Genomic DNA, 25,892 nt, shown 5'->3' with positions numbered 1-25,892 from the left:
TTCCCTTTTGTTAATTTCAAAATTGCCTTCGCATCATCCATTTTATGACTATTTTACACAGGTTTATTGAAGCACGCTGAAAATCCTTCTGAAAAATAGGTGTGGGAGAAGCAATGCATGGGGTAATCTTTCCAAAAAACCTATCAAATAAATATTACTTATTTTTCCTTCTGCAAGGAAAGCTTTCGTCCGAGCAACATTATATTTTATTAACCCGTTTAACTTTCCCTATGATGTTTTACTCCTCATATCTATAACTTATTTCTACAACTTATCATTGTATTTGAGGCTTTTTTAGGTTGCGTGTCTATTCACTACCTTTATGTTTAGGTCAACACGTGAAGAGAAATCTGCCATTAATGTTTAAGTTAACCTATGAAAGGACCTCTAACCTTTAATCCATGATCGACGCATAAATAGGTCTTTCACCTTCCCAATTTAAATTTTATATATTTTATGCTGGTGATTAATTCTCTTAGTACCTCTGAAATATAGTCCCATTTCTACCACATAAATGGTCTTTACCAACATCCAAAAATGGTGTTGTCATAAAAAACATTGCCTTATGTGGCATGAAATTGAAAATAATTATATATGGCAACATCATAATCAAATGTTACTATAAATATTGCCTTATATTTGCTATTCCAACACCTATACTGGTGTTGCTTTAGATCGGTAAAAAAATTAAAAAAACGGGGGAAAGAATCCCGCTCAAGTAAAATAGAAGCCCAGCCCGCTCAAGTAAATAGAAAGCCTATACTTTTTTTCAATTAAAACATAAACACACTCCTCTCCGCCCCAACACAAGATACTCAGTTTATTCATCTATTCATCGCCGCCCCTCATGGTCTCCCCTCATCTCTTTTCAAAGCACAGTCACAAGTTCATCGGCTCGGCTCTCTTTCAAAGCTTCACAGTCCTTTCTTTCTATTCAAAGATCTAAATAAAGGTAAACCCAGATTATAATATGTTAATATGTGAGTCACAAACCCTAATTCTTGGGTTCTTTAATATTTGTTTACAAACCCTTTTTTGGGGGGTTGAATTTGCTCACAAACCCTAATTGGGGGGTAGAATTTGTGTAAAAATCCTGATTTTGGGCGGTTTTAGTTTGTTAAATTTGGGGTTATCAATTTTAGAAGATTCTATATGTCTAGTATTTTTATTATTAGTGTTCTTAAGCAATAGTAAAGTCTGATGAAGGTGATGCAGTTAGTCAGATCTAGTCTTTTTCTCTATCTCAAGAGATGAAAGTGGTTGTGTATTATATGGATTTAGCTTATGGCTTGTTTATAATTGTTTATAATTTATGGGTTGAATGCTATATATGTGAACACTATATATGTTCCATGTAAAGAAGAAATCACGGTAGTTATAAAACCTTAAGCATGCCTTTTTAATGTTATGAAATGCAAATGTGTAAAAATTAGATACCAATTATATCATTGTAGAAGTAATTTTGATTGTCATTTAGCACTTATTTTTGTTTGGTTGGTGTTGCAGCCTGGATGAAATGGGAGCTCTGTGGATAACACTTTTGTTGAGAGATCATGAAACATAGCGCCTTTTCACAAGCATGTGGTTGCATTCAGGAGTTTTTTATCTTATTGTCAACCTCATCAACATACTCTTTATTGGACTGCAATATTAAAATATGTCAGTGAACTTCTGTTGGTTTACGACATCTGTTCAAAAGTTTCATTGTCATTTTCATTTTCCAATGTAATAAAATTGTATAAATTATGGATTTTCTGTGCAGGTTCCGAGAGAGTCCTTGCTTTTTGTGATTCCTGCATTTGGGGGCGTTCTTTCTTGGGAAGGAGAAGGAGCTCCATTTAAGAAAACGGATCAGGACATCACTTACCAGGTATCTCTTGAATTGCACTTTGAGAGTGGATTTATTGGATTATGCATATACATGATTATGTTGCGACACGATGATATAGCGCTTCAGAACTATGTGGGTCTTTTTTCTCCAAGGTATACAACACATACTTATGTGAATATTTTGTTTTAACCTACCATGACAGAATGTGCTCTTCTATTTGTAAAGTCCTGAGTAATTATATAACATTCCTCCTGTGTTTTCATGTTTATGTATAGAAATAGGGACACTAATACGAAAAATCTTCTAAAAGTAACTTTTTTAAAAAAATATCATGGATATGTTTTCAACACTGGAGGGAGAGATTTTTGTATTAGAAATTGATATGCTTCTTGTATTTCCAGAGCTTTGTTATTGCTTTGTTATTGCAGTGATTGCTATGGTTATAAATATTGAATTTCTAATCTATAATAATGGCTTGAATTCAGGAACCTATTCGACTCAACTCGGCAGTAAGCCTTCTGTTTGATGGAGAGTGCGGAAACTGTTAAAGCAACTTATCCTCTGGAATCTAACTCTATTTTATAATCTATTTTATTTACTAGGTAGATAACCATAATTTCTTCCTAATTTAACATATTTCAGATGATTTAATTTTAAAAAAATCACATATAAAGAGGTGGATGAATTTTAACAATGATATCATGGTCATTACATGTGCTTAAGTGCTATTTATAGCTATATTATAATGATTATGTACATAGATCGCCACCTGATTAGTCTTTGTGTTTTATGAAATGAACCCTGGCCTAGTTAAAGTTAATAGAGTATTAACAAATTACTACCAATGTAAGATGTAAAGATCGTATCATAAAATTCATATACATAAATATCTATTACAATCTGTAGATTGAGTAACTGCATCACTATATAGGATATCTCTTGCAATTTACTGAGTAATAAACTGCCACAGGACATTAATTTTATACGCATTGGCAGATATGAAGCTGTGCATGAGGAAGTTTATTGGCATTGCATTTCTGGTTTGGTCTTACTTTTATAACCTCTTTTCCTTTCTAATTGGTTCATTATTGATTTCTTATTTAATTTTAAATGCAGCAACAAAGTTGAACAGTATCAAGGACATTAAGAACAGGGTCCATGCAGTCAAAGATGGATCTTGCGAATCGCTCTCAGAAAAAAATAATGTTTTTGGTGTCTATTAGTTACACTTGCGAAGATGTTCTTCTTCGGGAACCTGAAACAGGGGTATGCGAATTTGTTATACATTAAGTCGGTTAAGTATGGAATCTTCTAAACATAAAAAATGTGTTTTATTTGTATAAGTTCTATTTTCCCATACATATATATATATATATCAAGGTCCACTTTTAGTATATATATGGTAAAATAAGAAAATGCTTCTTTCAATTAGTACAGGAAATTCATAGCACCAAAGATACGCCACAACATATGGTGTGGTCCCTTTTCTTGCCCAGGGCAGGGGTATGCAAATTTGTTAAACACTAAGTTGCTCAGTAACGTAATTGTATATTCTTTTTATTTGATTTTTATTCGGTGTTGCCTGCTCTTTACCGGACATCTCAGTAATCTCCTTTTATTAAATGATTATATATAATAACATATAATTTTATTTGACCATCCACCCCATTCTAATACCTTAACAAGTATTAATTTAAAGTTATCATAGATCTGATTTTTTAGAACTTGTGTATTTACTTCTTACTTTTGGAAATATACAGGATTCTGAGCTGGAGAGTAGGCAGTCACCAAAAAATGGTCGTGCAAGTGGAGAAAGGAATGCACGTCCTTAATACTTCTGCATCTCTTACTTATATCGTAATATTTTGTTATTTTTGTGATCAATTTATAACTATTATATTTATCATGTTTTGTTAGATTTTGACCGAAACATGTAATCTTATCTTGTATCATATGTTTTTAGGTCAAAATTGTTGGAATTGTATGACTTTAAAGTTTATTAAAGTATGAGTTTAAAGTTTATATTCGAATTAATTTGACATTGCATATCTTAGTTGGAATTGATTTATGTATTATTTTGATTTCTTTGGATGAAATTGATTAAAATTGTGAGGCCTTTTTAAGTAACAAGCTATTCAAAAATTACCACAAAAAAATGTTGCCTTTGCCTTATAAAGTGTTGGCAAAAATAATCCAATTGGTGTTGCTATAACATAATAAGGTGTTGGCAAAATAAGAAATGTTAATCGAATAGTGTTGCTATAAATGGAGAAAGATGTTGCAATAATAATCAAGTAAACATCAAAATTGTGTTATTATTGACTAGATGTTGTTGCCATAGAGTTAAAACTAACTTCAGTGTTGGTGTTTCTATTGAGTAAAAAATGTTGTCATAGGACTCCAAAGCAACATAATATGGATGTTGGCATTTTTTTCTAAAATGTGTTGGCATAACATCAAAGGCCATATGCAAATTTCCAACACCCACAAAATTGACTAAAGTGTTGCCTTATGCCCTATAGCTATATTTTTTAGCATTTTAACATTTTTTTTCGATGTTGCTGAAGACCATTTATGTGGTACCTTGACCACTCTTAGCATATAAAAACAATCTTGAAGATATATCCTTGTTAAACATTTCTCTTGTTAGCACTTCCACATATTAGCTTTCAATTGAGATTTTATGACTGAACTTTGCTTTCAAACATTAAACAATTAGATTTGGGATCAAATTATGTTTGATTTTTCTTGCATCATATGCTTACAAGCATCAAGTAATCTGATTCAGTAGATATCTTTTTGAACTATACATGCGCATTATGAGATAGTCTGTATGCCTTAAAATTTATTAAACCTCGACTTACCAATTTCTCATGTTTTGATTATGGGACTGTCATGGGCCTTCATGATCAAATATATATATATATACCATCAGTCCCTGGTATTTTTTTAGTCCATGAAATATGGGTCAAGAGCTTTATGTACGTGGCCAAAAACTCATTAGCCTCTACTTGACGTTAACAAGTGATGCAGTCAGTTGTCTTATCCTCCTGTTGTTATAAAAGTGTTGGAGAAATTTACTCCTTCTTCAGTCAAACACTACTAGAAATTTGTCAATAGACATCGCTTATTAGCCGATGTCTATTTAAAATCCAAGCGATGTCTTTGCATGCGATGAGAAAGGTAGGTGCATTACACATCGCTTATTAGCCGATGTCTATACACAGTTTAGACATCATTTTTCTTAACAATGTGATGTATTTTTTTTCAATGTATACCTTCACTATGGTTTCAGTTATTCATTCATATGTCATGTATATCATTTTAAACTTATCACATATAAAGCAATATGATACATTAACATCGAAAAACTTGTTAAACTGATGTGTAGCTTAACATATTACATCAGTCTTTTATCAGAAGCGATGTCGTACCTTTCTTTTTTTAATGAAACCGATGTCTTTGTGTGTGTTTAACATCAGTTCTTTCAAAATGTGATATCTATTATATTGTTTTACATCAGTCATTTCTTGTGAGCTGATATATGTGCCTGCTTATGACATCAGTTTATTGTATGAAATATCTTATTTGACTACATTTTACATCAGTTATTTTGTTCATGAAGTGATGTTTGTTTATTTTTTTTATTCATGAATCCCCTGTTTCAATCAAATGTCCAAAACCCAAACAAGAGTCATCCAAAAATATACCAACTGCCATTTTACCATTCCAAAACTAACCAAACCAAAACAAACGCAAAAACAAACATACATTCATTGATTTACCATAGATTATACAAATTACGTACATATATCCACCACCAACCAAAATTCATAATCCAAACAAACTACATAACTGCAAAAGCAAGTACTAGACATCCACCATCGATCATTTACATAGTTCATCCCAAACAGAAATACATCTGCTAAACCAGCTGAAGCTCTATATAAATTAAACATGAGTTGAGATGAAACCTCGGCAGCAGCAAATCTCATCTTTGCTTCATCTAGCTCTTTCTGTGATCCCCTGGACGATACCCAGATAGACTGCAACAGAAGTTTTTTTAAAAAAAACATGAGCTTTACTAGACTATTCATAATGTAAACATATCAGCCATTCCAAATATTGCATATTGGAAACCTAACCAGAACACAGTCATAGGCAAAGGCTCTGCAGAATCAACCATGTTGTACTCGACAGCAACAGATTTGCGGTGTATCTCTACTATTCCTGCCACAGCCATAGAAATGGCTGAGAGAACGAGTCCAACTCCTATTCTTTGGAGGTGTGTGACTCCAGTGGGAATCCCTGTGAACTTTCGGAGAATTGGAACACAGACACGATCATATATTGGGATTAATATAAACATAAACACTAGTGGAATGCCAGGGATTGAAGATCCAGGGACTTGAAAACCAAGAAGATTTCTGTCCATCGTATTACTCTGTTGAATGCTGAAAGTTTGGAGTTGAGCCAAACATGTATTCATGAAGATAGTGCTTAAAATTATCGAGAGCATCCGAATTAAAATTTTTGTTTCCTCGACTTGTGTCACAGTACACATTTTCCAGGGTCCCGGATTGTTAACAGTAGATGAATCTGTAGTCACAATAACTGCTGCGTGATCCAAGAACCTGCAATATAGAGAGATTAAATTTTCCGAACACTAAGAATCTCCACTAGCTAGCTAAGATGAATAAGAGTAGGCACCTGAATTGATTTGTTCTGTGAAGAGTCTCAGATTGTTTATCATGAACCTCGTGGAATCCTACTGCGTTTTTTGGCAGTGAAAGATTACGGTTTCTAATTGCAGCCACAAATACCTAGTTTTAGAAAAAAGCATTTGAAGTCATGAATTAGCCCCATCAAAATAATGGACATCAAAGTATATCTATCTGCAATTACAATGACCATGCATACATCCTGTGTAATTGTACAAAATGGTGCACACCTGCATTATTCGACTGAGTGGGCTTCCTTTTGGGACATTGTTCCTGTAGAGTGATCTTCCCATGCACAGGAACAAGATTGTGATTGCTACTGCAAAAGTAGACACCCCAAATCCCCAGTTCCAGCCTTCATTTTCACTAATCTGGACCAAGAAAGTGACACCAAAGATAGCCCCAGTAACAACAAAAAATAGGAACCAGTTAAAGAAACTAGAAAGGGTATTAGACTCTTCAGGGTCTGACTCATCAAACTGGTCTGCTCCCAAGGAAGGAAGCGCCGCTTTTAGTCCACCAGCACCAAATGCGACTAAATATAGGCCAGTGTATAGAATCGCAGCTTGGCTACTATATGCAGCCTCACATTGATTTATTAGTAATATCTTAAGCATCTCAAATATTTGCAGAATTCTGAAGATCCAGTGTAGACTATATGTATACAATTGATTAGAGAACTCTTAGAATGTAACTTATCATACAATTATTGTATCATTCAACTCAAGATGTTCATATTTCTATGTTATGCAAACAGCTAGATCAAATATGAAGAATTCCAAAAAGATTATGATATAGGGGAAAGTCTACCTGTATGGAAAGGACAACAGCAATTGTTAAGATCTCCTCGGAACATCCAAGCTCATCTGAAGCTAAGATCATTTTTGAGAACATTGGTTCCTACATAAAGTTAAATATTCTGAGTACTAGAAATCATGAAATCAGTATAAATTATGTTTACTATATGGCTAGGTAGGTGGTTTTGCACTTGGATAACAGAGAGAAGTGCAGAAATTATACCAGGCATCTCTTGTGTGTGTGCTCAGGAAGAAAGATAAAATTATTCAATTTTTTAAAAGAAATATATATTGCAACATACTAATGGAATTTCATTTATTTGGAAACCAGCTGGTGAAGTAAGTTAGGCATCATCATCAATTACAGAGGAAATAAAACTTGTTCTCTTAATCTCTGGAATCCCCTCTGTAGATAATTCATTGACGTAATACTCCTCTGTGTAGAGCCTAATATCGTATAGCTCAAATTAATATTATTCAACAAAGTCTTGCTCTCCAGCAAAATCAAAACAAAAACTTAATAAATTTACGAACAAGAACTCATGCAGTGATATTTGAGAAGAATGCCGAAGATGAATTATAATTAAATTCAACCATCCATTTTCAATAACAAAAACACCAAAGAGGTGGAACTTGGACATAATTGCAATAAAAACAACAGAGATATCCAGTGCCAGAGATAAGCTCAAAAAGTAGAAAGATAAATACATGCATATACATATGAAAGCGTAATATCAAAATCATGAGTTATCGAGCTGTTAAAACCTAGAATGATCAATCAAAGCTGAAATTACATATAATAAACACCTACCGACTAGTATTTTATTCATTAAGTCTAGTTGGATGATATAAAGGGAGAAATTATTCAAGACTCGGCCTACACAGGTAACCCCTAATTCAAACCAGGAGAGATGCTATGGAAGATATTCACCCATCAATCTATGAAAATTATCAACTCATATCACGCCCTGTTTTTCAAGATCTAATTCACTTCAAACTGTGCACACAGTAGGCAGAATTTGGACACAGTATCACACCTAAACCATTAAAATCTTCTTGATATTTAGAATAGATAATAATAATAGGCACAACTTCTAAAAAGAAACTATTGTCAATAAAATGAGAACTTCTCAGTTCAGCACCTATAACATTTTCCTGGACGTACTCTTCCTGCCCTTCCAACTCTTTGCCTAGTTGATGCTTTTGATATTGGTGCTACTATCAAATTTTCAACATCTGTAATCTGCAAAGTTGTAATCAGAGTTATGTTAAAAATCAAAGACAATGCTGCATATTTAAATATAATTTCATATATGATATATCACAACCAGAAACTGGAGATTACTCTAAGCAAATTTGTAACCAAAAGAAACCTACTGCCCAAAATGCAATATACTACATTTGAACTCTTAATGGCCATGTAGCATCTTTTCGACACTGACACAAACTGAATTATTCTGCCTAGGAAAACTAAGAATATCTGAATACATGTTTTTAAGATTATAATATGAATTAGTAAACAGACTAAACACAAATATATTTACAAACAACACAAACACAGATATATACAAGCACTTGTTATTACATGTAAATCCGTATTTTAACTACACATATAACTACACATGCAACAACTACACATTTCAATTTCACATGCATACATACAACTACACAAAATGCAACCCAAACATATATAAATAGATATGTAAAGAAGAATATACCTAACAAAGCAAGCTCCAAAATCCCAAAAAACACAGCAACAAACTCCAAGACCAAAATCCAACTTAATTAGCTCCGAGATTTAAGCTTTAATAAACCCTTAGCTACAAGATTTAGCTCCAAGAAACTCTACTCCTCACCTTAAACTTCAATGAACACACTTAACTCCTTAATCTTCGAATCTGTCACAAAAATTGAAACAGATGAGAAAAAAAAACATTTGAAAGAAAGACAGTAAGAAATTAAGAGATGAGTTGAAGAAATTGAGAGGTTTAATTGGAGATTCAAGGTCTAATCGGAAAGGGGGGAAAGACAGTAAGCATATATTTAAGAGTTCTAGGTTTAGCAGTCGAGAGAGAAAGGGGGAATGACTGAATGAGTTTTTGTTTTTGTGGAGATTATAATTTTTTGTTTTTGTTTTGATTTTGATTTATTTTTAATTTTATGTTATAATGTTATTAAAGTGAATGAGTGAATAGGCGGGATGGGGAAATATACTAAGGGGGAAAAAAATTTGGCTAAGGGCGGGGAGCAAAAGGGAGAAGCAGCGGGCTCTAATTTTTTAAAATTGAGCTTAGACGTCGGTTATTATGTCAACCGATGTTAAAAAAAAATTGGACATCGGTTTATATGTTAACTGATGTGACGTAGTTTTTAAAAGAACAACTTAGACATCACTTTACTCAAAAGCTGATGTAAACATACCAAAAAGACATCACTTTTTTTTATGTGATGTAAAAAAGGCTTTTAACATCAGTGACTTTTCTGACTGATGTCTAATGTGCGATGTCTAATGTTGATTTTCTAGTAGTGAAATAATGTGATGGAGTTCGGGTGCAGGATATGATAGCATTCGCGAGAACTTTCTTTTAAGTATATCTCAAACAGTTGACACATGGTCATGTCATTTTTCCCGGCCAATCTCAACAGCCTTTCAAATCGAGTGACATGCTCGTAGGGATCATCATCCTTACCATTGTAATATGATATTTTAGGGATATTACAACCAACCGCAGAGATATAATTATGAATATACCTGAAAAGATGAGATTGCATAGAATATCGAGTGGTCCTTCTATCAAGCACTAAGCGCTCTATATTGTTTAATTTTCTCACAACTAGCATGGCTATTTCGTTCATTTTCTCCTCATAACCATATTCTTCACCTCGATCATTGAATCTTCTATCTCTTCATCATGCTCTTGAAGAACTCTTCCCATATGTCCAACACTTCCATCATTTGACCATCATCATCCTGTTGACCATCATCACAAAGTCGGGATCGGTCTCGAGGAGGTGATCTTCCTCTACCTCACATATGGATCTTATCTCTGGATTTCTTGTATTCGTAAATGTGGCTTATCTGGGATAGTCCTTCTAGGAGGGGATCCATGAGATGGAGAGTCCCTTCACACTAAACTTCACTCCAAATGTTCTTGCTCTAGGGTATTTTCTCATTATTTCTCTTATAATGCCCTCATCCGCGCATAAATCTTATCTTCATCTTTTTGATGATCTTGAGGGCGATGATGTTGGTCTTTGCGCTCAAGCGTTCTATCATGCACCTGGTTGAACTCTTTTTCCAAATTTCGGCCCCTCAAGGATATTATTATTGTCTGAAGTTGATAATTTCCATTATTTCGACAGTGAGGTGGATTGTTTGCTCATCCCGTATGGCAGTGAGTCTTAGTTGTGGTAACGATCATTGCTTGGGCCAACTTCAGTGCTTAGATAAACGGGTTGGGCTTGGTAGAGCTTTCATCTCTGCTGATAGTGGGACGAAGAAGTGTTGCATCTCTTCTTTTATTGTGGTCAATTGGAGGATGATTGGTGTGATTATAGTTCTTTGAACAAGGTTGAAGGTTATTAAAAGTTTAATTTTAATGATGATCCTATATGCTTCCCGCTGACGGAGCCAAAATGTTAATGCTAATTTTTTTAGATTTTCAGCCTCAAATTGAATTTATAAATCGGGTCAATTGTATGGATCTTTAATTTACATTTGTTGGTTTTGTATGTAACTAGCTTATATACTATACAGTGCACAAATTTTTTATTTTCACTTTTTAAATTTATCTCGCATGACCTCCTTTATGATTTTTAAATATATTAAATTTAAAATTTATTAAGATTTTTAATTCTTATGCATAAATATTAAGTGGAGACTATGGGCTTAGTCCAAGACAAAATAATAGATACTTGTGTTTATGTATATAATAAAATTAGTTGAACAAGAAAAAATAACCCATCGTAAAGGCTAAGTATAGGCATTATGCAAGCACATAGATAATAATTGAGCCCATAAATTTCATCAAAATGCGTTTACCACTTATGATGCTTTTATACCCTTATGATATTTATATTCACAAAACAAAGTTAGTTAAACGCACGTACAGATATACATACTCTCATACAAAATGATTTAAGAAACTCTACACTTAACCTTATGTAAACCATTATAGTCATCCTATATCACTCTAATATTCTCCATATTCCATATCTAATATCATGTTGCCTATAAGATAAAAGGTCTTCAATTCTAAATTAAATTGATCACGTCTCATATCTTTTGCGGTCAAATTTGCTTTCACTTTCTTCTTACTTGTATGATTTTGGCCTGTCTTAACGAACTATATCTGTATTTGTTGAATGTGTCCATATCAACCTAACCCGTCATTCCCTTAATTTCTTCGAAATTGATTCCACACCCAATACTAGTTGTTAGGTAATGAATACAACACAGGGGGTGAATGTGTTTTGATTATTTTTAAGGCTTTTTGAATGTTTGTTACTTGGTGAGCAAAGCAGATTTGAAATACAGTAATATTATGTTAACTGATATTAAAATAATGCACACAATATTTTAAAACTCACTTAATTTTGTATTAAAATCAAGCTAGTGTTTTGCTACAAATTCTAGATTCTTTGTAAGGAACTCAGCTTCTTCCTTGAGAGAGTTACAGGTGATTCTAGATCTGTTTGATACATTTAAAAACAAAGGACCGGTGTTAAATTTATAAATTAGTAAACACGCGTTTACACAGCATGCAATAGAATGAACTAAACCCTACTTTAAGTTATCTCTAAAGCTTTCAATTTCTGGCTTAGTGTATCTTTGCAATTCCTGTTAATCTGTGACTTTTCTTTGTTAGTTAATCTTGGCCTTTGATCTTGTACTCTTCAAGTTGCTTTGTAGACTTTTCAATCTAAGTGATTAAATCATTTGTTGATTGATAATCTTCAATATTTAACTATTCTGCATTATGTACTTGAGCTTCATATCGAGATCTTCAGTTTGATCTATAGAAAACTGACACATCGATAAGTATAATGGCTTATCGAGATCTCTTAGTTCTCTATAAGTGTTTTGACTTGTCGAGGTCTCTAAGTTCTCGAGGTAACTTTGACTTTTCGAGATCTCTAAGTTCTCGAGATAACTTTGACTTGTCGAGGTCCCTAAGTTCTCGAGGTAACTTTGACTTGTCGAGGTCTCCAAAACTCTGCATGTAGAAATAACTTGTCGATATCTCTGAGATATCTATATGCATATTGACTTATCGATATCTCTGAGATCTCTAATGAAATATTTGACTTATCAATATCTCCAATCTTCATGTCTTCATTTAAACTTGTCGATATCTTTGAGTTCTCTATATACAAAGTGACTTGTCGATATCTTCAATCTTCATATCTTCATTTAACTTGTCGATATCTCTGGGACTTCTCGATAGGTCAATTTGGACTTCTCGATAAGCAAATTTGGAGTTCTCGAATGACTTCTCTGTATGACTTGATCTGTGACTTGTAGATATCTCTGACTTAGAACATCTTTCCTAAAATAGATTTATTCAACTCCAAGCTTCTTCACACTATCTCCGAGGCATGATCTTCTTGATCTTCTTCTAGAGTTTATTCTTAGGCTTGAGACTATTTACAGAAAAATACTCCAGTCTAATCTTTGACATTTTTACAGACTCGAGTAATACAATACAAAATAAAAATTAGATTTTCATAAAACTAATTCTTAGGTCTATCATTAGTCTTGTTATGATACAGGCATGTCTTGTACAATAATCTCTTCCAATTTTTGAGAAGATTGCTTATCACAAATTCATGCCTGGTAACAAGACTAACCCCAAGTTACAATGAATCAATATATATTACATAAAAATTGACAGAAATACAAGTATAACTTTTTATACATAAATTGATTACATGTGTTTAACAAGTACATTCATTACATGAAATCCTCATAGCCTGGTTCCTTTCTAATGAGGTCTTTAAGATTTACTAACACTTGAAGTTCCTCTATGATTTCAGTACCTCTTAGAGCTTCCACAAAATTGAGCCACTCATCTAATGAATAACCATTTAGGTAACTAGCTCTAAATCTTGAATATCTGCCAACTTTTATATCCAGAAAGTGTACATCCTTAGAGAGTCTGCTCAACCCCTTTGCCGTGAGCTCATTTGATCTTTGTTCAAGTCTTGCTAATTCTTCTGCATACTTTCTATCTTTTTCTTCCTTCTCAGCATTTGCTCTTGCATTTCTTTCATCCCTTTCTCTCACCTATACACATAATACAGCCTTACATGCCCTTCTAATAGTGTACTTATCTCTCATCAAGCTAATCACTTTTTTGAATTCTGTGGTTGTAAGTGTGTCCATTAGGTTGCTGCCAAGAAGAGTGAAGGTACCATCATCATAATATATCTTAATTTCTGTATAAGATACAATCCAGACTCTGACTATTTCGTTAGCCAGCTATTAAAAATATTCTTCATCTGTGATGCACCAATTTAATGGCAGAAAATCAAATTAATCATAACAATTTCAAATAGCCCTTTCAGTAACTTGCAGTTTCTTTGGTTTTCTTTCAACAGATTTGTAATGAGTTTTGACTGGTGCCTTGAATAAGGGTAGGTTTGTAATTTTCTTCATGGTGGATTGGCTGGATGTGATTGGTAATTTGAGTAGGGTATTTGCAGTTGGTTTGGACAAGAACTTGGGCTTTGAGGATAACGATAGTTGAATGTTTGAGCTTATAGGTTTAGTGGTTTGAACAAGTTGGATTTGGATTGACTGGACATTTTTCTTTGGTTTTGAACCATCCTCCTCCTTCTTCCTTCTTCTTCCTTCTTCTCTCATCACTTTTTTTCTCATCATCTCCCTTCTTCTCATCCTGCTTCTTTTCTTTGTTGTCAGTTGTCTTGGAGGATTGACTTGGATTTGAGGCAGAAGGTTTTTGATCATCTTTCTTCTGCTCATCATCATCCAAGTCATCCTTATTGTATTTTGGGCAACTTTGCTACAGGATCTCTCAAGTATTTCCCCAAAATCTTTATCATCTCTATATCTTCTTCTATCTTGTTCTTCTTGGCCTTCAATCCAGTTTCCAGAGTCATTATAAGCTTTTCGTGTGACATGACACAATGTCTGGGAACAAGAAAATTCTTGAGTTCCTTGGTGTTAGGACAGATGTAAGTCACTCCCTTATGTGGATAAAGGTATGCTTCTGGAAAAACAACTTCTTGAGCTTTTTGTAATTCCCTAAGCACGAGAGTGTCTTCATTGATTACTTTGTTGACTTTTTCAATGAAGATGTCCAATTCAAATGCCCTTCTTAATGTAAGAAAATTTAGGGACACCTGCATGCATCTATCTACATCTGAGTCATTGATGTTTATCATAGCTCTCTTTTCTTGAAAATTTTCCTTGGTCACCAATATCACCCTTATGAAATTTATGGTCTTGTTCAAAGCCCTCTTGTAAGTGATGAAGTTGTTGTTGAGAGAATCCCTGAGAGCCTTTAACAAATCTTCAAATTACTTGCTCAGACTTGGTCCCTCAGCTGCTTTGATAAGCCTCTCCATACCAACATCAACTTCAACTATTTGAGATTTGCCTTTATTAGCAGCTTGAGCTTGAGCTTGAACAGATGTAGATGTTTGGGATGATCTTAGTAGCCTAGCCTCAATCTCCCCCTTAGGCTTGTTAGCAGGAAGGATAAGAGGTGTAAGGATTTCAAGCCTCACAACTTCTGTAAGTGCAGGCAGGGGAATGTTGAGTGCACCCATGATGGCTCCCAAAGACACTGAATTTTGCATTTGTAGGTGCATGTGGAAGTCCACCAAGGTCTGGAAATCAGCCTGTTGACTTGCCACCACTGCTGTGAGTTGAGAGACTTGAGTTGTGAGAGACTCATTAGTTAACTATAAGGTAGATACTTGTAATTGAAAAGCCTGGATTTGTAAGTTTGTGGAGATAAAGATTGGTTGTTGAGTGCTTGAAGAAGTTGAAGTACCAAATATGGCTTGCACAGCTTCTTTGATTCCCTCCATCAAAAGAGCTGAAGGCTCATATCTGCTTTGATAAAGTTGATTCAACTTGAGTCTAGTGTCATCAGAATTTGTAATGTGTTGTTGAACCACTTCATGCAGAGCCACATAAGATTACCTTAAATTTTTGACACTGGCATCCACTGTAGTCAGATCAAATCTTGCCATCTAGTCAGTAACATTTTGGAATTTTGATTGGATCTTGGCTTGTGAAGGAATGATTTCATCCATTTTATCCCTCACCAACTTTCTGATCTTATCTTGATGCCCAGTCAAAGTTACTTGGAGTGCTTTACCAAACTGGTGAAAAACTTTGATTTGAGCCTTGTAGATTCATTGACTGCATCATACACTTCTTTTGGAGTGAAGATCTTGGAATTACTCCCCAAAATGGTGACATATTCATCCCTGAATCTTGCCAAGACCTGATCCATCTTCAATGTGAAGTCTTTATAAATCCAAGTATCCATATTGTCATCCTGCTCAGCTTCATTCACTATCTTCTGCTTTTTCTTTTCAACATCTTCATTATAACTGAACAGAATTGTCTAATAGTCTTGATTTGTCATGTATGTAGTGAGCATGTGTTGTGTGATGTTTGCAAGGCCTGAAAGTTGATCAACCAGAAGGTCATCTACCGTGGTTGGCTGAGATTGAGCATTTTCTAACCACTATTAGATTGGGTGAGATGGTTGTTGTGAAGGATTGGATGTTGAAGGAATATATGTGGGTTATGAGGTGGAGGGTTGATCTGTTATAGAACCACATGTGAAAGATGTCACAGTTTGACTCACAAGTTGAACTGTGGTTGTGACAGCTTGTTGTTCTCCACTTGTGGTGGGAACCTCCATTGGAATTGGAGGGGAGTTAACTAGGTTACTGACATGTACTCTAGTCTCAAACCCTTTTGTTTCTTTCAAAACACTATCACTTGAAAGTGATGTACTTGCCTCCCCCAAAGCAGGATCATTGGCAATTGAACTCCTAGCTTCAATTGTGAGTGCAATCTCAGCTAGGGTTTTGAGGGGAGTTGTTCCCATAAAAGAAACCTCCAATTTAATTGGAGAGGATTTAGATAGCTCCTCCTCAGGAGTACTACCTTCAAACCTTATAACCTGTGAGGGTTGATTTGCACATGAAGGTGCCTTTGTAACCACCACGGGGTTTTTAGTAAAAACTGATGAAACCCCTGTGGTTTTGTTGGTATCATCAAGATCTACCCCAGCATGTAGCCTCTCATCAACTAAATTTGGTTCTTGGGTGGTGAGCATAGTTTCTTGAACCGTGTCACTTGAAGTTGGCAACACTTAAGAATCAGATTCAAGTGTTTCATTGTATGAAGAAGAAATTTGAGAAATTAGAGTTTGGATTTCAGAATTGAGTGTTGGCAGCTCCCCCTGAATGGATGAGGTAGCTTCAAGAGATGTGATATCTTTGTGTGTGTCATCCTTATTTCTCCTTTCATACACTTGAATTTGTTCAAGTGATGGTGCAGACTCTGTACAGGGGGCATTAGGGTGGATTCTTTGTTCAATAGAGACACCCTGTTGAGAGGATGCCTCTAGAATCTATTTAAGTCCCTATTTTACAACTATATCATTTTGGGAGGATGCAAAGGTCGCTTGAGTGGTCAGCTTAGTTTGTTTCACCTTCTTTGTTTTCTTGACCAAGGGTGACTCTTGTTCTGTTTGGTCCTCACCACTCTCATTTATTATTGCTAAAGATGTCTTCTTTCTATTCTTTTTACTCACTTCGCCCTTTTGAAAGGATGAAGTGGTTGGTTTCCTAGCTTATAATGGTAAAGAATAAAGGGTCTCAGTATGGGAAGGTCCTTGTTGGTGTTCATGTGTTTGTTCTTCCACAGGTACATGAACCATTACGACATTAGATGTAATAGTAGACCTCATGTCAGGCATGGGATAAGGGTAAGTCCTAAATCTCTCCAACATAAATGGAGTGATTTTGAGACTTACAGTTACCTTGTTCTTTGTAGTAAGTGAGCCAAATGAAATTTTGGACACTTGCTTATAATTGCCTATTTTTGTCCTATATATACCATTAAGTAAATGAATGTCTTGAACTTTATGATTTAAAGTATACATTATAAACCTAGGGGAAAATATTTCCTTATCTCTTATAGCTAGGGGCATTGTAAGCTTGGTGCTAAGTTCTTCCATGATCAGTAGACCAACATTCAGGTGTTTGTTGTGAGCTATGGAGAACACCAGCTTCTGGACCACACTTGATATGTTGCCAGATCCTGTCTTTCTACAAGTGAAGGCCCTCACAACAGAATCAAACAAGAAAGACCATTCATTTCGTAGAAACTTCTTATTCATACTAGCTAGATTGATTCTTTCACTATAGTTGATGAAATCCATGAACTCGACTAGTTCATCCCGTGTTAGAACCTCCACCAAATTCTCATTTGGAATCCCCAAAGCTTGATTAACATCTTGCTCTTTAAACTCCACATGTTGGCCTCCAATAGAGCAATTCACCACCATAGACACAGATTTTCCATGCACAAATGTCCTCACTACAGTTGTTGTCCAGAATTCATGCAGAACATCCAAGTGAAGGATGAGATTGGCAGTTAGAGCTCCTGCAAGATAAGATTCAGACAAAAACTTAACAAACCCATTGAAACTGTTAGGAGCTCGATTAGCAATTATAAAAGCGAGATAGTTGGTTCCATTCTTGGGGATTGTAGCTCTAACATTGTTTTGTGCCATTTTAGAGGAGTAAATTTGAGTGGGTAAGAAAAATAAGAGAGAAAGAGTTTGAAACGAGAGAGAGCGGTTGAGAATTGGAAAAATTAGGTCACTTAGAGATCTCGAAAGCGTTAAGAGGTGTATGTCGAGATGTCTGGGTATTTATAGTAAAATGTAAATGACTTATCAAGAACTAAAAATGGACGTTTGGAATTTGCTTATCGAGAAGTCATATTTAGAGAATAGATACATATCAATATGTCATTTTCCTGACTCTTATCGAGAACTAGAAAATGACTTGTCGAGATGTCAAATAAATACCCAGTTTGTCCTGAATGGACAGAATTATTTCCAAATTTTATTTGAATATATCAAAATAAAATTAGAATAATTTTTATCAAAAGTATCATACTGAAAATAATTTATTAAATAAAATTATTTCATTCTGAGTTAAAGATAAGTTTAAATTATACTTGTATAGAACTTAAACCGGATTACTCGAGAACTCTACAATACTTATCGAGAAGTCATAGAGTGACTTATCGAGATGTCCATTCAAGAAGTCTAGTAATGACCTTATTCGAGAAGTCAATCGAGAAGTCATAATAACTTATCGAGATGTCCACGAGAAGTCTAATTAGAGACTTATCGAGAAGTTAAAATGACTTATCGAGATGTATTACTCGAGAAGTCCAAAACTGACTTATCGAGAACTACTTCGACAAGTCTTAAAATGACTTATCGAGAAGTCATTTATACTTATCGAGAACTCAGTTCTCTATATACTTTTGCTGCTTTTGAGATCTGACTTTTATTAACTTCATATATTGATAATATGAATCAACAAGGAGACCGTTTACTTAAAATTTAAAAAATTCCAAGTTACCAATTAGTAAAATGAAAAATAAATATGTAGAGAAATCTAAAATATTTATAATTCATATTTCAGTTAATTTCCAATTAAATCAAATTAATGTTGATTACTAGAAATAATCTGCTACAAAATATTAGTTGAGTTCTTTCCTTTAGGATGAAGAATTAAGCATACCAATTTTACCTACAAGTCTAGTGAAAGTAGTTTCATCAAAAGATTTAGTAAAAATGTCAACTAATTATTTTTCTGTTGGAACAAAAATTAGCTCAATGGTACTATTCGCAGCATGTTCTCTAATAAAATGGTACCTTACATCAATATGCTTCGTTCTAGAATGATTAACTGAATTAGTCATAATAGATATAGCACTAGTATTGTCACACATAATTGGAATTTTATATAACACTAGACCATAATCCATTAGCTGGTTTATAATCCAAAGCACTTGAGCACAACAACTTCCAATAGCTATGTATTCAGCCTCAACTGTGGAAGTTGACACAGATTGTCGTTTCTTGCTATACCGGGATACAAGTCTTTGTCCAAGAAACTGACAGCTTCCGCTAGTACTCTTTCTATCAACCCTGCATCCAACAAAATCTACATCTTTGTATCCAACAGCTTCAAAACATGTTCCCCTAGGATACCATAATCCCAAGTTTGGAGCCCTTTTAAGTATCTGAAAATTCTCTTCACATCCATCAAATGTGATTCCTTTGGATTGGCTTGAAATCTTGCACACAGACATGTTACAAACATAATGTTTGTTCTACTGATAGTTAAATACAGCAAAGATCCAATCATTCCTCTATACCCTGAAATGTCTACACTTTTCCCTTTCTTATCTTCACCCAACTTAGTAGTTCTAGACATAGGTGTGGATCATGCAGGTGAACAATCAATTATGCCAAACTTTTTCAATAGATCCTTGACATACTTAGTTTGGCTGATGAAAATCCCATCACTTCTTTGACTAACTTGAAGTCCAAGAAAGTAACTAAGTTCTCCCATCATACTCATTTCATATTCACTCTGCATGAGCTTTGAGAATCTTTGACATAGCTTTTCATTAGTATAACCAAATATGTTATCATCCATATAGATCTGGACCAGGATCATATCGTTACCATGCTGCTTGTAGAAGAGAGTCTTGTCTATTATTCCTCTAGTGAATCTATGTTTGATTAAAAATTCTTACAGTGTGTCATACCAAGCTCTAGGTGCTTGCTTTAGTCCATAGAGAGCCTAGAGTAATTTGTATACAAAATCTGGAAATTCTGGATCTTCAAAGCCAGGTGGTTATTGCACATAAACTTCTTCTTCCAACTCACCATTAAGGAAAGCACTTTTTACATACATTTGATACACCTTGAAATTTGAATGTGCAGCAAATGCAATAAAAATCCTTATTGCTTCAAGTCTTACAACTGGGGAAAAAGTTTCATCATAATCAATTCCTTCTTCCTATGAGTAACCTTTTGCAACCAACCTTGCTTTATTTCTGGTAACAATTCTATTTTCATCCATTTTATTCCTGAACACCCACTTTGTTCCAATTACACTTCTGTCCTTTGGTGCAGGAACCAATTCCCAAACTTTATTTCTTTTAAACTGATTTAGCTCCTCTTGCATAGCAGATATCCAATTAGGATCAAGTAGAGCTTCATCGGTTTTCTTAGGCTCAACTGGTGAAAGAAAACATGCATGAAGACATTCATTTGCAGTTGCACTTCTAGTCCTTACTCCAACAATTGGATCACCAATAATTGATTCCCTTGTGTGAATTCTATCCCATTTTCTGGTGTGAGTTGGTTGACTTGAGTTTTCTGCATTTTCTTCACCATTGGCATGACTTACAGAAACTTCTCCTTTTTCTCCCCCTGAGTTTGTGCCATCAAATTCAGGTATTTGAGATGAGCTTCCATTCTCCTAATTCACTTGTTCAGTTGTCTCTTCATCCATTCTATGATTTATGTTGATTTCAGCTTCATCCTCAGAATCACTATCAATATTGAGATTTTCAAATTTCAGGACCTCAGCTTCATTTTCATCAAGGCATTCCAAGCCTGGACACTTGTCATCATCAAAATTTACATATGTGCTTTCTATAATTTACTTTTGTTCAAGCACATAGACTTTGTAGGAAGTCCTCTCCAATGAATATCCCAGAAAAATTGTTTCAAAAACTTTAGAGTCAAATTTTCCCACATATTCAGAGTTGTCTTTCAACACATAACACTTGCTTCCATACATATGAAGATGCTTCACAGTAGTCTTTCTTTTAGATAATATTGAGTAGGGTGATTTACCAAGATTCTTGTTAATGAGATATATGTTTTGAGTATAGCATGCAGTGTTGACAGCTTCTTCCCAAAAACTAGTTGACAGTTTGGCATCTTGCAGCATTGTTCTAGCAGGCTTCACCAATGTTCTACTTTCCTTTTCAACAACACCATTCTATTGAGGTGTCCTAGCTGCTGAGAATTCATGAACAATGCCCTTGTCTTTGCAGAATTATGTCTTCATTATATTTGCATGCTCCTAATCTTGGCTCACTAATAGCCTTTTTACAAAGGTGAGTTAGATGATTTGTAGAGCCACATTTCTAACACTGTTTCTAGGAGCATCTGCAACAAATGCAAAGTTATTGCTTTTGTTTATCCCAATTTTCCATTTATGTTTTTCTTTTTTTTCCTGCATTCTCAGTTTTAACTTCCTTGATTGGCTTCTTGGGAGTTTGATCAACCATGGGCTTCTTCTCAGCTTTAGAAGTTGAAGTTATTTCTGTACATTTCTTTTCATTGTCTTCATCAGCAATTTCTTGCTTTATGATCAACACTTCTTTACTGAAATTTACTTCACATGCTTTGAATATAGGTGAACCAACATTTCTCAACATAGCTGGGACATCTTCACTTATAGTTATTTTTCCCTTATCACCTTCAACCTTTTTGTTGTTGTTCAATGCATCATAATCCAAGCCAATGGCTATGTTAGCACATGAATTTGGCTTGTTCTTCTCATGATACTGATCAACTAGCTGAGATGCATTTTTGAATGATTTCAGTTTTACCTCATTCTTTTCTAGCTTATCCCTCAACACAGATTCTATCTCAGTAGCACACTTTAACTTGTTCTTTAGATAATCATTTTCTTGATTGACAGTTTCAAGCTCAACAAGCTGCAGTTCTAGATCTTGTTTCTCAATCTCAAGCTTCTTATTAGCTTTTGATAACCTACTAACCTCTTCAGTAGCTGCTACCAACCTAGTGTGGATGTGGAAAATTTCCATGCTCATCTTTTCAACAGTCTCCTTATATTGACTAGCATTCAAATCAATAGTAGTAAGAGTTGGTGCCTTTTTTGATGAGGATGACTCTCCTTGCTCCAAGGCCATGAGTGCATAGTTTCCAAACTCCTCATCTTCATCATTGTCATAATCATCCCAACTATTTCCTTCTGCAATATAATTTTTACCCTGTTGCTTTCGTAGAAGAGCTTCAGACTTTGCTTCCAATTCAAGATAAGCCTTGTCCTTTTTTACTTTCTTTGGCTTCCTGCATTCTGTAGCAAAATGGCCCAATTCACAATTGAAGCACAGGATCTTTGATCTATCAACAAATCATGTTTTGTAGCCATTTTTGCCACTAGAGTTGTACTGTGATTTTCCTTTCCAGTTGTTGTCCTTGTTGGATGTTTGTCCCTTATTTTTGAAGAACTTTGGCTTCTTTACTCTAATGTTAGAGAATTTCCTTGCTAAGTAAGCCACGGACTTATCTAACTCATCCAGTTCATCTAAGGTATAAAATTCATCCTTTTCAAATTCAAGAATAACTTGCTTCTGTGGTTCCTTATTCTTTTGCTCATTGCTTAAAACAACTGGAGTCTGGATTTCTTGTTCATCATCAGATGACTGGATGTCATTAACCGCTAGAGCACTTGATTAATCAACAATTTGCCCTTGACCAGCTCTTAAAGACTTTCTTTGAATTATTTCCAATTCATAGGTTTTTAAGATACCATATAAAACCTCCAATGTCATCCTGCTCAAGTCTCTCCCTTCTCTTATGGCTGAGATTTTCTATTCTAAATGGTCAGGAAGGGTGAGCAAAAACTTCAAGTTAACCTCCTCAGCTTGATAGTATTTGTCATGAAGCTACAAGTCATTAATCAGCTTATTGAATCTTTCAAAAATATCAGTTATACTCTCCTTTGGTTTAGCCATAAAACCCTCATACTGAGATACCAAAATTCTCCTTTGGTTTGAACTAACTTCCTCTGTTCCCTCACATGGAACCTCAATTTTCTCCCAAATCTGTTTGGCTGTGTCACAGTTGATAATGTTATTGTACATTACATTGTCAAGTGACTCTATTAAAATCAGTTGCAAGCCACTATTCAAGGAGACTTTCTCCTTTTCAGGTTCAATATACTTTGAGAGATCTTTAGGGGCATAATGAGCTGGAATGACCATGTTTTCATCTGTAGATTCCTCAACTCTTTCCATGGGGGTGAAAGGGTCATTCTTGAGAATCTGAACATATAATGGGTTGGTCATCTTTATAAACATCAACATCTTCTTTTTCCATAATGTGTAGTTTGATCTGTCAAAGGCAGGAATCTTGATACCATTAATCTTCTGTGTATTCATTCTTCCAAGATCTTTAATCTATTTGCTTTCAAATTTTGCTTTGATACCACTTGTTAGGTAATGAATACAACACAGAGGGGGTGAATGTGTTTTGGTTATTTTTAAGGCTTTTTGAATATTTGTTACGTGGTGAGCAAAGCAGATTAGAAATGCAGTAATATTATGTTAACTGAAATTAAAACAGTGCACACAATATTTCAAAATTTACTTAATTTTGTATTAAAATCAAGCTAGTATTTTGCTACAAATTATGGGTACTTTGTAAGTAAAGAACTCGGCTTCTTTCTTGAGAGAGTTACAAGTGATTCTAGATCTATTTGATACATTTAAAAAAAAGGACCAGTGTTTACTTTATAGATTAGTAAACACATGTTTACACAGCATGCAATAGAATGAACTAAACCCTACTTTAAGTTATCTCTAAAGAATTCCATTTCTGGATCAGTGTATCTTTGCAAATACTGTGAATCTGTGACTTTCCTTTGTCAGTTAATCTTGGCCTTTGATCTTGTGCTCTTCAAGCTGCTTTTGTCGATTTTTCAATCTAAGTGATTAGATCGTTTGTTGATTTATAATCTTGAATAGTTAACTTGTCTACATTCTGTACTTGAGCTTCATATCGAGATCTCCAGTTTGATCTATAGAGAACTGAAACCTCGATAAGTATAATGGTTTATCGAGATCTCTTAGTTCTCTATAAGTGTTTTGACTTGTCGAGGTCTCTGAGTTCTCGAGGTAACTTTGACTTGTCGAGGTCTCTAAGTTTTCAAGGTAACTTTGACTTGTCGAGGTCTCCAAAACTCTGCATGTGGAAATAATTTGTCGATATCTCTGAGATTTTTATAGGCATGTTGACTTATCGATATCTCTGAGATCTCTAATGAAATATTTGACTTGTCGATATCTCCAGTCTTCATGTCTTCATTTGAACTTGTCGATATCTCTGAGTTCTCTATATGCAAAGTGACTTGTCGATATCTTCAATCTTCATATCTTCATTTAACTTGTCGATATCTCTAGGACTTCTCGATAGGCCAATTTGGACTTCTCGATAAGCAAATTTGGAGTTCTCGAATGACTTCTCTATATGACTTGATCTGTGACTTGTAGATATCTCTGACTTAGAACATTTTTCCTATAACAGATTTATTCAACTCCAAACTTCTTCACACTATCTCTGATGCATAATCTTCTTCCAGAGTTTATTCTTAGGCTTGAGACTATTTACAGGAAAAAAACTCCAGTCTAATCTTTGACATTTTTACAGACTTAAGTAATACAATACAATATACAAATCAGATTATCATACAACTAATTCTTAGGGTTGTCAATTTGATAAATGATTCTTGGTCCAATTTGGTAAATGATTTGGACAGGAAATATCCAGCCCTTTCTTTTCAAAATGAAAGGAACAGCAAATTTGAAGTTGAAGAAAAACATCAAAAGTTTTTAACTAAATTCGACTAGAATTTAGCTAAATGCGACCGAAACCAGTTAAAAATTTCTACTTTTTTGTTATTTTTTTATTTTTTTAACAGTTAGTACATATCATCTAAAGAGAAACTAAAACTGAAAGAGACTTTCATTATATTTCAAAAATTATTTAGGACAAAAAATATATAGAAATGATACAAGAATGTTAATAATCTCATTTGCTTACTCTTTTATTAGCTAAAACTAATATCATTAAGTGGGCAAAGGGAAGGAATGATCGCGACAGTTTCTTTCCATTAGGTAGCTAGCAAGGGTACAGAATGACTTCTGGAAGAAGCTGAGTACATAAAGAACAAAGCATTGGATCCCCAAGCATTTTCATATTAATGGTTGTGAAGTGATGTAAATATAGAATATAAAGAAGATACATGCACTGGGCTATATGCTTCAGTCAAATAAAGAGAATTAGCTTTACTGCAGCTCTATGTAAAGCTCGTATAAATACCAAGAAGAATCTTCTGTACAGTCAAGTGATTAGGGCACTGGTAATTAACAAAAAGTGATTAGGTTTGTTCAGTCTGTAATTAACAGACGAAATTGCTAGATTCTATTGGCAATAATGTTAGATTCTATTGGCAATAATGTTAATGCAATTTTGTACGGTGGGAAACAACAAGAATATTCTATCATATTAATTGATAGAATATCATATTAATGAAAAGATAAGTTCAATATTATGAAGTTGTGCAAATTTTTGAAAACATGAAAGTGACTTATTCGATCAGGAGAGTATAATCTTTTTATCTGATGCAATA

At 34.4% G+C, this 25,892-nt stretch overlaps 1 protein-coding gene across 1 annotated transcript; it reads right to left on the bottom strand.

Moving 5' to 3' along the window:
- Positions 1-5,924: 5,924 nt before the first annotated feature.
- Positions 5,925-14,756, bottom strand: LOC141680964 (protein NRT1/ PTR FAMILY 4.5-like). The gene is made up of 8 exons (XM_074487035.1): positions 14,379-14,756; positions 13,495-13,635; positions 8,695-8,829; positions 8,515-8,592; positions 7,363-7,452; positions 6,783-7,160; positions 6,542-6,654; positions 5,925-6,465 (listed from the first exon to the last, which is right to left on the bottom strand). Exons 1-8 carry the CDS (start codon positions 14,754-14,756, stop codon positions 5,925-5,927), a joined length of 1,854 nt encoding a protein of 617 aa, XP_074343136.1.
- Positions 14,757-25,892: the final 11,136 nt, after the last annotated feature.

This window comes from Apium graveolens, chromosome 8, assembly GCF_009905375.1.
Source record: "Apium graveolens cultivar Ventura chromosome 8, ASM990537v1, whole genome shotgun sequence".
NCBI lineage: Eukaryota > Viridiplantae > Streptophyta > Magnoliopsida > Apiales > Apiaceae > Apium > Apium graveolens.
The sequence above is the reverse complement of the archived record's forward strand: the minus strand, read 5'-3'. Positions and strand labels throughout refer to the sequence as shown.

Coding starts and splice junctions, on each gene's coding strand:
- LOC141680964 (XM_074487035.1), bottom strand. CDS start 14,756: ATGATAAACATCAATGACTCAGATGTAGATAGATGCATGCAGGTGTCC. Junction 7,161..7,362: donor CTGTTGTCCTTTCCATACAG/GTAGACTTTCCC, acceptor GAGATGCTTAAG/ATATTACTAATAAATCAATG. Junction 6,655..6,782: donor CACTCAGTCGAATAATGCAG/GTGTGCACCATT, acceptor TTCTAAAACTAG/GTATTTGTGGCTGCAATTAG.